The 12310-nt window shown below is 41.8% G+C and overlaps 2 protein-coding genes across 2 annotated transcripts; one reads left to right on the top strand and one right to left on the bottom strand.

The window, feature by feature from the left end:
• Positions 1–1505: 1505 nt before the first annotated feature.
• On the top strand, positions 1506–5666 carry LOC120045546 (sperm axonemal maintenance protein CFAP97D1-like). Its single transcript, XM_038990450.1, has 6 exons — positions 1506–1804; positions 2028–2098; positions 2340–2461; positions 3028–3151; positions 5245–5313; positions 5579–5666. The coding sequence occupies exons 1-6, from the start codon at positions 1684–1686 to the stop codon at positions 5594–5596; spliced, it is 525 nt and encodes a 174-aa protein (XP_038846378.1). The 5' UTR covers positions 1506–1683; the 3' UTR covers positions 5597–5666.
• A 1-nt stretch (position 5667) lies between these two features.
• nmt1b (N-myristoyltransferase 1b) lies at positions 5668–11191 on the bottom strand. The gene is made up of 12 exons (XM_038990449.1): positions 11153–11191; positions 10760–10871; positions 10359–10503; positions 10067–10188; positions 9655–9746; positions 9366–9482; positions 8895–9065; positions 8607–8721; positions 8259–8429; positions 6831–6998; positions 6394–6531; positions 5668–6091 (listed from the first exon to the last, which is right to left on the bottom strand). Exons 1-12 carry the CDS (start codon positions 11170–11172, stop codon positions 6071–6073), a joined length of 1392 nt encoding a protein of 463 aa, XP_038846377.1. The 5' UTR covers positions 11173–11191; the 3' UTR covers positions 5668–6070.
• Between the last annotated feature and the right edge of the window lie 1119 nt (positions 11192–12310).

Raw genomic sequence — 12310 nt, 5'->3', positions numbered from 1 at the left:
TGAGAGAGAGAGAGCTGCCGTTCCGAGGTAGAGACGCTGTCTATTCATAGTATGTTAAAGAATTCTAGTGAAGTAACCCTTGGACCACACTATCTGCATTGAAGAACTTTGGGTTAAGTGAATTATCACTTCTACCTCTAATCAGCAATCATAGGATTCTTTCATGCTCCTTAGATGCCAGGTTAGGATTACACACACATTTTCTGTCATTAGTGTATGGACCCCCTGAAGTAGCCTTGGCCACCCCATGTATAAAACTCTAGTTCCGCCACTGATTGTGTGACCTAGATGATCAGATCAAATTTTATGGCCAATTTATGCAGAAATACAAGTATTTCCAAAGGATTCACATACTTGTTCTTGCCACTGTAAGTAATGTTGAAGGTAAAACAACAAAAAAATCTGTTTTTATTCGAAAACATGTTTTTCAAGAAATTATAAATTGTTTGACAACCTTGTTTGTAAGCTTTTAAATTATATAAAACTCAACTGTTTTTCTTTTCCACTGATGAAGACATGGATGTGTCATGGCATGGTTTGGTATGTGAAAAAAGATGAGAAAAAATAAGAAACCCGCACACTGCTCTTGATGGGATCTCTGCACTTTAACCCCTGCGGGATGGTTGAGCTAATGTGGGCTAATGCGATTAGCATGAGGTTGTAAGTAACAAGAACATTTCCCAGGACATAGACATATCTGATATTGGCAGAAAGCTTAAATTATTGTTAATCTAACTGCATTGTCCAATTTACAGTAGCTATTACAGTGAAATAATACCATGCTTTTGTTTGAGGAGAGTGCACAGTTTTGAATATGAAAAGTTAAACATTTTTTTTTGCTTCGTATTATCTTTTACCAGATCTAATGTGTTATATTCTCCTACATTCCTTTAACATTTCCACAAACTTCATTTCAAATGGTCACAAGAAAATGCATTTCCTTGCTTCAGGGCCTGAGCTACAGGTAGTTAGATTTTGGTATGTCATTTTAAGCGAAAATTGACCTTAAAAGGTTTAATAAGCTTTACATATCAACCTCAAGGCCTTAGTCAAAGCTGATGGTGTGGTATGCAAAATAGATGAACTTTGAGCACCTCTATCGCCTGACCGTTTCGGCATTCAGGTCCAAAAAGTCACTTTCTGACCACTTCTTCTATGAACCATGAGCAAACATTTATATACATATGGATTTGCCCTATATGTTCCACGATGTAATTTTATCACATTGCCCGCCTGAAAACGACACCCTATTTCGATGTATGTGCGTATTTATTTGGGTTGTGCGTAACGGTATGTAGGCTGATGAACATTTTGAGAACAACTCCAAAAATGTGTCTACCATAAGTAAAACAATGTGTACGCAAACCAATCAAGGCAGCCCCCCGCACCTGTGATTCAGAGGGGTTGGGTTAAATGCGGAAGACACATTTCAGTTGAAGGCATTCAGTTGTACAATTGACTAGGTATCCCCCTCCCCCTTTCCAATCAGAATTTCAGCGCAAAAATATGAAGCATTTGCGCGCGCCTGTGGTCACAATGAAGTGTGTCATAATAGCGCAAAAGTGGAATATTTGGTCAACGGGTTCCAAATGAAGATTCTGATACATTTGAATATCAATTTTGATACTGTTTAAGCTGACGACTGTTTATTTTCGAGTGGACTGGTGCTATCTAAATAAAGCAATGAACAGAGCGGATTATTTGGCTTTCCCAGCCATTGTTGGGACCACTGGACAATACAATAACTTGAGAAAAATGTGGGATGGCCAACACTACAAATACCACATGGACAGAATGCAGAAAAGTAAGGCTAATTTGATTCATATGCTAGGACACATCTTTCTCACAAATGTGTTTTAAACATTAGAAGTTGAGTGCATTGTGATTTAGGCAGCCAATATCACACCTGTAGTAGTGTCATATAAAAACATTATTTCAAGAAAACCAGTATCCCCATATTTTCCAAAATCTGTCAAGTGATTTATTTTCATTCAATATTGTTACTAACATATTTCAATGTCTTACAGCTAAACAAATGGTTGACAACAAAGCCCCCAGCACATATCTGCATTGTCATCTAAAGATGAAAAAGATTCAGGTAGGGTGGCACTGGTACCTTTAGAACTATTCTACTATGTTCTATTCTATGTTATTCTATTGTGTTCTAGGGTCGGTTTCCCCAAAACATAAAGATCCTCTTTCGCGCTAAGATCATGGTAGGCAATTGACAAACAATGATCTTAATGCTAAAGTTATCTTTGTTTTTTTGGAAACTCACCCCTATTTGGCTATCCAAATAGTATAATAATGGTAGAGGAAACACTGAATGTCCCTGTCAGATGGAGCAGGAGCGTCTGATGGAGCTGGAGAGGGACAACCGCTTGCTGGTGTCCAGGATCGCCCGCACCATGGGCACCAAAGGAGGCCTGGACAACTGGAACAAGTACCAGCCCAAACCCAGGTGGGAAAACGTCACATTAGGCTACCTATGTCCCCATTATGAATGGGAATCATATCTTTATGAGTCATATCTATGTATACCAACACCAGGGTTCCACTATTCTTTATTAACTTGAACATAGCCTGAGATTTGCGAATGCAACAATATTCACTGACGTCATGACATGAATATTGTTGAATGTTATGAAACGAGGGATTTCCATCATGAAAGTTATTAGAATTGGTTGCCTTAATCAATTGATTAGATACTTAGCTGAGAGTTTGGTTTTCATATGTGGTTGGCATGAGAATGCCCCTTTCTCAAACTGTGTCAAACAGTGAATATGAAGTTAAAAGATAGTTAATAAACTGTAAAGGGTTATAAACTGTATTAAATATAATATAATATATCATTTTAAGGTAACACCTATTCAAGACAGTGTATTCTCATGTAAGCTTCCCATTGTGTTTCCAGTGTGTTCATACTTAATAAATGTTTAGTACAGGGTTATAAACCCTCTTACACATTGTATTCTATGGTTACAGAGACAATGTAATCTCATGTAAGTTTCCCCATTGCGTGTCCAGTGTGAGCGCAGACCTAAGGAACAGGGAGCTGGTGAAGATTTCTCTGGAGAACCAGGCCATTCTAAAGAAGATCAACATGACTAAGTCAGTCTACGACCACAAGACATGGCTGGACGACTACAAAGTATGTGTGTGTGTGTGTGCGTGCGTGCGTGCGTGCGTGCGTGCGTGCGTGCGTGCGTGTGTGTGCGTGTGTGTGACAGAGGGAGAGAGAGAGAGAATGAGATAGATAGACTGCAGTACAAAATATATCTCACAATACTGGTAGTGTTTGTGTGAATGTACACTACCGGTCAAAAGTTTTAGAACACTGACTCATTGAAGGGCTTTTCTTTATTTTTACTATTTTCTACATTGTAGAATAATAGTGAAGACATGACAACTATGAAATAACACATGGAATCATGTAGTAATCAAAAAAGTGTTAAGTAAATCAAAATATATGTTATATTTGAGATTCTTCAAATAGCCACCCTTTGCCTTGATGACAGCTTTTCACACTCTTGGCATTCTCTCAACCAGCTTCACCTGGAATGCTTTTCCAACAGTCTTGAAGGAGTTCCCACATATGCTGAGCACTTGTTGGCTGCTTTTCCTTCACTCTGCGGTCCGACTCATCCCAAACCATGTCAATTTGGTTGAGGTCAGGGGATTGTGGAGGCCAAGTCATCTGATGTAGCACTTCATCACTCTCCTTGGTAGAATAGCCCTTACACAGCCTGGAGGTGTGTTGGGTCATTGTCATGTTGAAAAACAAATGATATTCCCACTAAGCCCAAACCAGATGGGATGGTGTATCGCTGCAGAATGCTGGTTAAGTGTGCCTTGAATTCTAAATAAATCACAGACAGTGTCACCAGCAAAGCACCCCCACACCATAACACCTCCTCCTCCATGCTTTACTGTGGGAAATACACATGCAGAGATAATCCGTTCACCCACAGCGCATCTCACAAAGACACGGCGATTGGAACCAAAAATCTCCAATTTGGACTCCAGACCAAAGGACACATTTCCACTGGTCTAATATCCATTATTCGTGTTTCTTGGCCCAAGCAAGTCTCTTCTTATTATTGGTGTCCTTTAGTAGTTTCTTTGCAACAATTCGACCATGAAGGCCTGATTCACACAGTCTCCTCTGAACAGTTGATGTTTTTACATTTTAGTCATTTAGCAGACGCTCTTATCCAGAGCGACTTACAGTAGAGTGCATACATTTTATTACATTTTACATACTGAGACAAGGATATCCCTACCGGCCAAACCCTCCCTAACCCGGACGACGCTATGCCAATTGTACGTCGCCCCACGGACCTCCCGGTTGCGGCCGGCTGCGACAGAGCCTGGGCGCGAACCCAGCCCAGCCTGCGCGCGAACCCAGAGACTCTGGTGGCGCAGCTAGCACTGCGATGCAGTGCCCTAGACCACTGCGCCACCCGGGATGTTGAGATGTGTTTGTTACTTGAACTCTGTGAAGCATTTATTTGGGCTGCAATTTCTGAGGCTGGTAACTCTAATGAACGTATCCTCTGCAGCAGAGGTAACTCTGGGTCTTCCATTCCTGTGGCGGTCCTCATGAGAGCCAGTTTCATCATAGCGCTTGATGGTTTTTGTGACTGCACTTAAAGAAACTTTCAAAGTTCTTAAAATTTTCCGTATTGACTGACCCATGTCTTAAAGTAATGATGGTCTGTCATTTCTCTTTGCTTATTTGAGCTGTTCTTGCCATAATAGGGACTTGGTCTTTTACCAAAATAGGGCTATCTTCTGTATACCCCCCTACCTTGTCACCACACAACTGATTGACTGAAACACATTAAGAAGGAAAGAAATTCCACAAATTAACTTTTAACAAGGCACACCTGTTAATTGAAATGCATTCCAGGTGACTACCTCATGAAGCTGGTTGAGAGAATGCCAAGAGTGTGCAAAGTTGTCATCAAGGCAAAGGGTGACTATTTGAAGAATCTCAAATATAAAATATATTTTGATTTGTTTAACACTTTTTTGGTTACAACACGATTCCATATGTGTTATTTCATAGTTTTGATGTCTTCATTATTATGCTACAATGTAGAAAATAGTAAAAATAAAGAAAAACCCTTGAATGAGTAGGTGTTCTAAAACTTTTGACCGGTAGTATATGTAGTTGCCAACTTGCCACCACAGCTTAGTCCCAAATAACAATGAAACCCTCATCTCAGTGATCTTTTCTAGGTCACAAGAGGTTATGTGAACAGACTGTTGAAGTACCCTGAACAGCCCATACCGCCAAAGCAGCACAAGGTTAGTAGCACTCTTACTACTTTCCATAGCAGCAAATGGATACCTTAGACGTTCAAGAGAGAGTTGTTTCTCATTGATATCCTGTTTAGCCATGGAATGTTCCATAAGAGCAAGATAGAAACGAGCCTGCAAAGCTGGTTGAAAGGACATTATCACAAACAGTGGGAAGGACTTTGGGGATTGTTGCAAATACATGTTTCTAGTCTTAGACATTTCTGTTTCCTAAGTTTTTACATGCTCTCCCCTGCCCCCCCCCTCCCCCCAGATGCTGAACTTGGTCTAGAATCACAACCGCAATCAAAATGCAGTCATTTTGCCACATACTTGTAAGACTTCAATACATTTAACTCATGGAAACTTTATTCATTTTTGTGTCACTTCCATCATTTGTGTTTATTGTGCGTTTGAGATAACATTGTTTGTCATTGCCTGCTGTATTCATCTGGGTTGGTTAGTATCATGGCCCTCTTATCTGTGCCCTAGCCATCAGTTAAGGCCTCAGAACAAATAGTAGTGCAGGTCAAAGTTCAAATTTAAATAGACGGCTCAGATGTTTTGGCTGGTTGATTGGTCCAGTGTTTCCCCCAGCACTACACGGCTGATTCAAATAACTAACTCATCATCAAGCTTTGATTATTTTAATCAGCTGTGTAGGGCTAGGGAAAAAAATAAATGTTCACCCAGGGGTGGGCCCCAGAACCGAGTTTGGGAAACCCTGGATTGGTCCACCGTCTTCACCTATCAGTGGTCATGGACATCACAGCAACACCAAGCCAACCTGTCAAAATAATAAATAATTCTTGCTAATTTATTTTCCTCAGTACAAACTCTATGGATTTACACCTATCAATCTATATAGCTTTTAAAATATTTTTTGTAAACACGATTTTCTTTCCGGTTGGGATTGCCGGTACGTACAATCATCATTGTCATCAACATAATTACAATCCATTTATACACAATGTATATGTAGCAAGTGAGTTATGGTAAGGTAAGCCTTTCCAAATGACCTCTAGAAGTAAGGATTTTAAGAGTCCGCTTAAGGGGTAGGTTCATAACAGATACTGCAGTGATAGTTACCATTTTCAGGCCTATAGTGGGACATCTCCAGTTGTACAGGTAGTAGTGTAGGCTCCTGTCCCCGATGCCAAACTTGAGCTTCTCCAGGAAAGAAGTGTTCTCCATCAAGTCCAGAACAGTGAAGACGTCAAAGCCTTTCTGTATCACAGAGAAACAGAGGTGACAGAAAGAGAAAGAGCATTTAGCCAAGGGGATTGATACAGTATGAATAAACTCATTCACTCGTCACTCATTCACACACACACACACACACACACACACACACACACACACACAGAGCTTTGACCCCTCTACTCGCACAGTTGATTTGATTTGTGGCCCCTACACACTCAGATTTGGCCCTCACACAGTCATAGCTATAGCTTTGGCGCCCACACACACACTCACAGGTTTACCCGCAGACACATAAACGTTGGCCCCCAGACACACACACTCACAGATTTGGCCAGGAACAGAGTATCCTCCATGAGGTCAGGCAGTGGAGTGGAGGAGGAGACACAGTAGAGGGAATGGGCTGCCTTCAGCCCCTTGTGTACCGGATGGTTCAGCACCCTGGACACCATGGTGTAGAAACTCACAAAATCTGTCAGCACACCAGCAGAGCTCTGTGCCAGGGAAACAGGGTGGTGTTCATTGGAGAAGAAAAGGGACTGAAACATGGAAGGACTACCTGCACTTAATAAGAATAGGGGGAAATTGAAAACTAGCTGTTATTGGCAGATAGGTTGGGAACTCTTTTTCTTATTGGTCTATTAGCTAATTTACGCAGGCCAACACTTTTTTTGTCTTTTCAAACATCTCTTACACTAGAAGGGTATTATCATAATGTTCTATTATTCCAACGTCATAGTGTGGAAATATATATAAAACACAGGTAAATCACGTTTTTGACTGCCCTGGGCCTTTAAGTAAACTCTGTTGGTCGTAGGATTTGAAGCTCAACTGAAGGCAATAAACAACATTTCTGATATGGCCTATGTGGCATCGAATTTAGTCAGAAGAATGTATTCTCGTGTCAAATTGACTACAACGTGTAAATCATTTTGTTCATAAGGTCAGTCTTATCCAAAACTACGTTTTGTGAGTTAGTTCAAGTCATGACTGTTCGGTTTTGATTTCGACAATGCTCACTTGCCCTCTAACGCATGATACACAGCTGTGGTGATTGCCTCTATCCATTCCTACCACAGAGCATACAGACAGTGACACTGACTTGCAGCGGATCTGACTTTGTTTACATAAGACAACAGGTCATGCATTTTATTACTTGAGAAATACTGCACCAAACACCAGATGTAAAATTGGGCCACTAAAACCTCCTCCTCTGCAAAAAACCTAAATTAATCACAGATTTCTTGAGTTATCTTAGATTCATTCGGGCTATTTTGAAGAAGTAATACTGGCTTTGTTCCTATGGTGTCTCATTGGGGACAAACATCAGTAACTGCCCCATTGAACCACACCCCCAAGACTGATATCTTGTTTTTCTTAATGAGCAACAGAGAAACACATGCAGAATCGGTGCGTTCAGTCACTCTTTAAAGCTGTAATCCATAGCGGTGAAGTTGCCACGTCCCTTTGCGATATTACAGCAGTAAAAGTGTTATTTCAAACAACAAACACCGTTTTTTCCCCCCTCCGACATCATTTCACATCATTTCAACATGCGGGAGAACAACAAATATATTTTTTATTTACCACAATGCTGGATTCTCATTTCCTCAAAACAAAAACAATAACAAATGTGCCTGGGGCGGCCATTGGCACTGTTTAGCCTATTGTGGTTTTCAGCTTTAAGGGACTGCCAAAGCCCGGAGAACAATAATAATTTGCCTAACTGACTAAGGTATTGGAAGGTCACCAACCTCCACCACGTAGGTGTCAATCACATTCTCCCGTGGTAACAACCAGTGCTCCACTTCCTCCTGAGACAGGACAGGGGTCAGGTGGTACTTCTTGAGGTACCCCTGAAGGAGCATGTGTACCCCTTTCACATCACCCCTTGTCATGGGCCGCAAACCTGCTGTTTTGGGAGCCTGACAGAACGGGAAAGAGAGAGAAAGAGCAGGATTGGGGTCAATTCCAGTTTTCACTATCAAGCCATGGTACACACAGGATGAGATTGTGATTGCAGTGTATTGCAGTGTATTTAAGTGCGTCTGGTAGTAGTTGCATTGTGTTGGCCACAGGGGGGGCACCAGCCACACACTAACTTCAAGCAGGCGGTTGAGCTTGAGCGCTCGTTGGACGGTCATGTTGCCCCTCAGGCTGGAGATGGGGAAATTCACCTCGATCAGCTTGCGTGGGTTCAGAGAGCGGTGCCAGTACCTGCCAACATGTACACACACGATAGAAATGGGCGTAAACAGGAGAAGAGAAACAAATGCATATTCTTTTGACTAACTTGTGTATTCAGCAAGTCTTTCTAGTTTGAAGTCTGTCTATATATTGTGTGTGTCTGAGTGTGTGTCTACATTTGTGTATGTGTGTGTAGCACCCACCTGCAGGTAGCCACAGGTTTGGGCAGTACCCCGCTGGCAGTGTAGACGGCCTGGCAGACTCCCTGCAGGTTGACCCGTCTGGTGACCTCTCTGATGAGCACCGGGGTCATTCGTTTGGAGCGCAGCTTCTTGTGGACGCACAGGAAGTGGACCTGCACCATCCTCTTCTCCCTAGGGAACCATTCATTGTGAGGAACACATTTTGTCATGACACCCAGGCTATACCCATGTTTACTTGGGCTTCTAGCAAGAAGCTTATGACATAATGCTTTGTTTACTACTGTATTATTATACCGTATGCAATAATTAATATTTTATAGCCTGGGTGCCAGACTTTCTGTATTCAACAATGCTACTACATTGTTTCACTCAATAGTTGCATCTAACCACTGAGTTGGGCTCAGCCACACAGAGATTTTGTATCCGTCGAAAACGGATGGCCATCCATTTGGATGGCCACTTTTGACTCACGTGTCATATATGCGGATGTTAGTGGGCACAGCAGCGATGAAGCCCACTAGTTTCTGATTGGTGTTCACCTTTACCCCACAATGCCACTGGGGCAACCAACCTGGGGGGCACAGGGCCCTGGAGGAGAGGGGGGATGAGAGAGACAGAGAGAGAGAGAGAGGGAAATAACGTTTTTTCAACACAATTAACTACCCACCTACTTGAGTTGCATTTTGGATAGTTTAATAGTTAGTTGGCTTATCGACAGACCAAAACAAAGATACATTCAGATGCTGTAAACTTCACTCACCACAGCAGATACTCAGGGGAGAAGTCAAATCTGGAGGTGTTGTCATCCTCCTCCATATAGTTCTCATTCAGTAGAGCACACAGCTCCCTCAGCTGGAGAGGCACGGTAGAGAAGGGTAGCCAGAGTGGGAGAGTGTTTTCGTTTCATTCATCGATTGAACCCAATTGAATCAAATCCAATGTTTACTATTAACATACGGTTAGCTTTACTTTGACTTTGACTTAATATATCTATTAGCTTTGGGAATATTGTTGTATCTTTACAGTCGTGCCAATAGAGTTTTAATTTAAATATGAATTGGAGAGAGAGAGAGAGAGCCATAACATGCAAACATGCTCACAAACAAAAGAGTGACAGCATCCAACAACAGCTAAGGCCTCAGTAAGGAAGGAAGGGGAAAAGTGTCACTCACCACAGCAGGGTCCCCCAGATCCAGGGGGGCCCAGCTGAACCCCTGTGGTAGACTGTAAGGCTCCTCACGAACACTGGCCTTATCCACCTCAATAGGACCATGGGTCGTGGAATTGTCGTCACCTGGAGTGTGACAGAGAGAGAGAGAGAGAGATGGATAAAGGGATAAATAAAGGGTTCTGGATAGCATTGCTGGTTTACATGGGCTTGTTATTTTAATCTCTTAACTTTTACTCTGTCTTGAATCAACCATGTATTATACAACAAGTTTGGGTACCATACATATACCATACCTAGTTTGGGGACAGGCTGGGTGTCCCAGAAGGGGTAGGAGCGTCTGCTGGCCTCCTCCAGGGTCCTCGGGAGGCCCTTGCCCAGGGAGAAGAGGTGCAGGGCCCTCTGGATCTCCTGCTGCTTTTCCTCCGGGAGAGCATCCAGCTGGGGAGAAACACACAGTGTTGATCACTCTAGGCACTGGTACAGGGTCAGCTGTTATTTTCGTCCAAATGGTTAGGGTTAGAATAGTGGTAGGGTGATCTGATTCTAGATCCGATTTTATGAGAGCATTTGTGGGAGGCCTCAACTTGCTGTTTTTCAGAGTACTCTCTTTCTCATATTTAAGGATCACAACGTACACAGTTAATACATATTCGCACACACACACACACACACACACACACACACACACTCGCACCATAGCAAACGGGTCTTTGGGTCCATCAAGATTCCAGGCACCCTCCTTGCTCTTCTTCTTCTTATTCCTTTTTTTCAGACCGCCACTATTTTCTTCCCCCAGGTTCTTGTCACTAAAATAAAAATGACAACAATAGGATACTAATGATTCATTTACATGCAGGGACACAATTTAAACATTGACACTTTGAAGTCGGATGCATTGCACCGTCATGCTTTAGCTCGCGACATCTCTATCAGTATTGCCTACTGTAATAACGGTATTATTTACTGTTAATAGTAGTAACACCCAACAGCACATACAAAATCATGTGGCATCCATAATTGAAAAAGTGTTCACCTTTTAGGATTAAAAGTACATCAAGCGTAAAATAGGTTACTTGATTAAACTTACGGAAGGTTTGAATCAGTCATTGTAGAGCGGAGAGAGAGACCACAATACTGAATATGTGTGGCACTTGGGGTTTTGTCTCTTATCTTGAGAGACAGTTAGGGGAGGACAGTGACCGCCTTAGTCCCCCACCCCCATCTCTACCCCACCCAGGCTGCCCCATACATATCTTACTTAAAACAATGTTTGGACTCCAATAACTTGCCTGGGACTACAGTAGATGTGGCTAGAAGTGGCTGAACGGGGCTTATTTGTTTGTCAGTGGTAACTACACTGAACAAACATATAAACGCAACATGCTAAAATGTCAAAGACTTTACTGAGTTACAGTTCATATAAGGAAATCAGTCAATTGAAATAAATTCATTAGCCCCTAATCTCTGGATTTCACATGACTGGGAATACAGATACGCATCTGTTGGTCACAGATACCTTAAAAAAAAGGTAGGGGTGTGGATAAAAAAAAACAGTCAGTATCTGGTGTGACTACCATTTGCCTCCTATAGAGCGACACATCTCATTCGCATAGAGTTGATCAGGCTGTTGATTGTGGCCTGTGGAATGTTGTCCACTCCTCTTCAATGGCTGTGCGAAGTTACTGGATATTGGGGGGAACTGGAACACACTGTCGTACGTGTCCCTTCCGTGTTAGTTTTTTTGTTTAAAGTGTTTTAAAGTTGCAATCCACCTCAATCAACCAAGTTTTTAGTGGTATTACATGAGATAGATAATAACGAGGCAAATAGCAGTACTTTGGCTGTTAGTTTTAATCATTTTTTTTGTGAAACGTACCAAACAAACTGTTGACCTAACCCTCAATCAGTGGTGGAAAAAGTAACCAATGGTCATACTTGAGTAAAAGTATAGATACCTTAATAGAAAGTTACTCAAGTAAAAGTGAACGTTGGTCAGTAAAATACTACTTGAGTAAAGGTGTAAGAGTATTTGGCTTTAAATATACTTAAGTTTCAAAAGTAAATGTAATTGCAAAAAAATACTAAAGTATCAAAAGTGAAAGTATAAATTATTTAAAATTCCTACTATTTAGCAAATCAGACGGCACAATTGTCTTGTTTTAAAAATTTCCGGATAGCCAGGGTCACACTCCAGACATTATTTACAAGAGATGCATTTGTGTTTCGTGAGTCCATCAGACCAGAG

The sequence above is a fragment of the Salvelinus namaycush genome, chromosome 4 (genome assembly GCF_016432855.1).
Source record: "Salvelinus namaycush isolate Seneca chromosome 4, SaNama_1.0, whole genome shotgun sequence".
NCBI lineage: Eukaryota > Metazoa > Chordata > Actinopteri > Salmoniformes > Salmonidae > Salvelinus > Salvelinus namaycush.
Note: the sequence above shows the minus strand (reverse complement) of the source record. Positions and strands in the feature narration are given on the sequence as shown.

Coding starts and splice junctions, on each gene's coding strand:
- LOC120045546 (XM_038990450.1), top strand. CDS start 1,684: ATGAACAGAGCGGATTATTTGGCTTTCCCAGCCATTGTTGGGACCACT. Junction 1,805..2,027: donor CATGGACAGAATGCAGAAAA/GTAAGGCTAATT, acceptor AATGTCTTACAG/CTAAACAAATGGTTGACAAC. Junction 3,152..5,244: donor CATGGCTGGACGACTACAAA/GTATGTGTGTGT, acceptor GATCTTTTCTAG/GTCACAAGAGGTTATGTGAA.
- nmt1b (XM_038990449.1), bottom strand. CDS start 11,172: ATGACTGATTCAAACCTTCC. Junction 6,999..8,258: donor TTGACACCTACGTGGTGGAG/GTTGGTGACCTT, acceptor TCCCTGGCACAG/AGCTCTGCTGGTGTGCTGAC. Junction 6,532..6,830: donor CTCTGTTCCTGGCCAAATCT/GTGAGTGTGTGT, acceptor TCTGTGATACAG/AAAGGCTTTGACGTCTTCAC.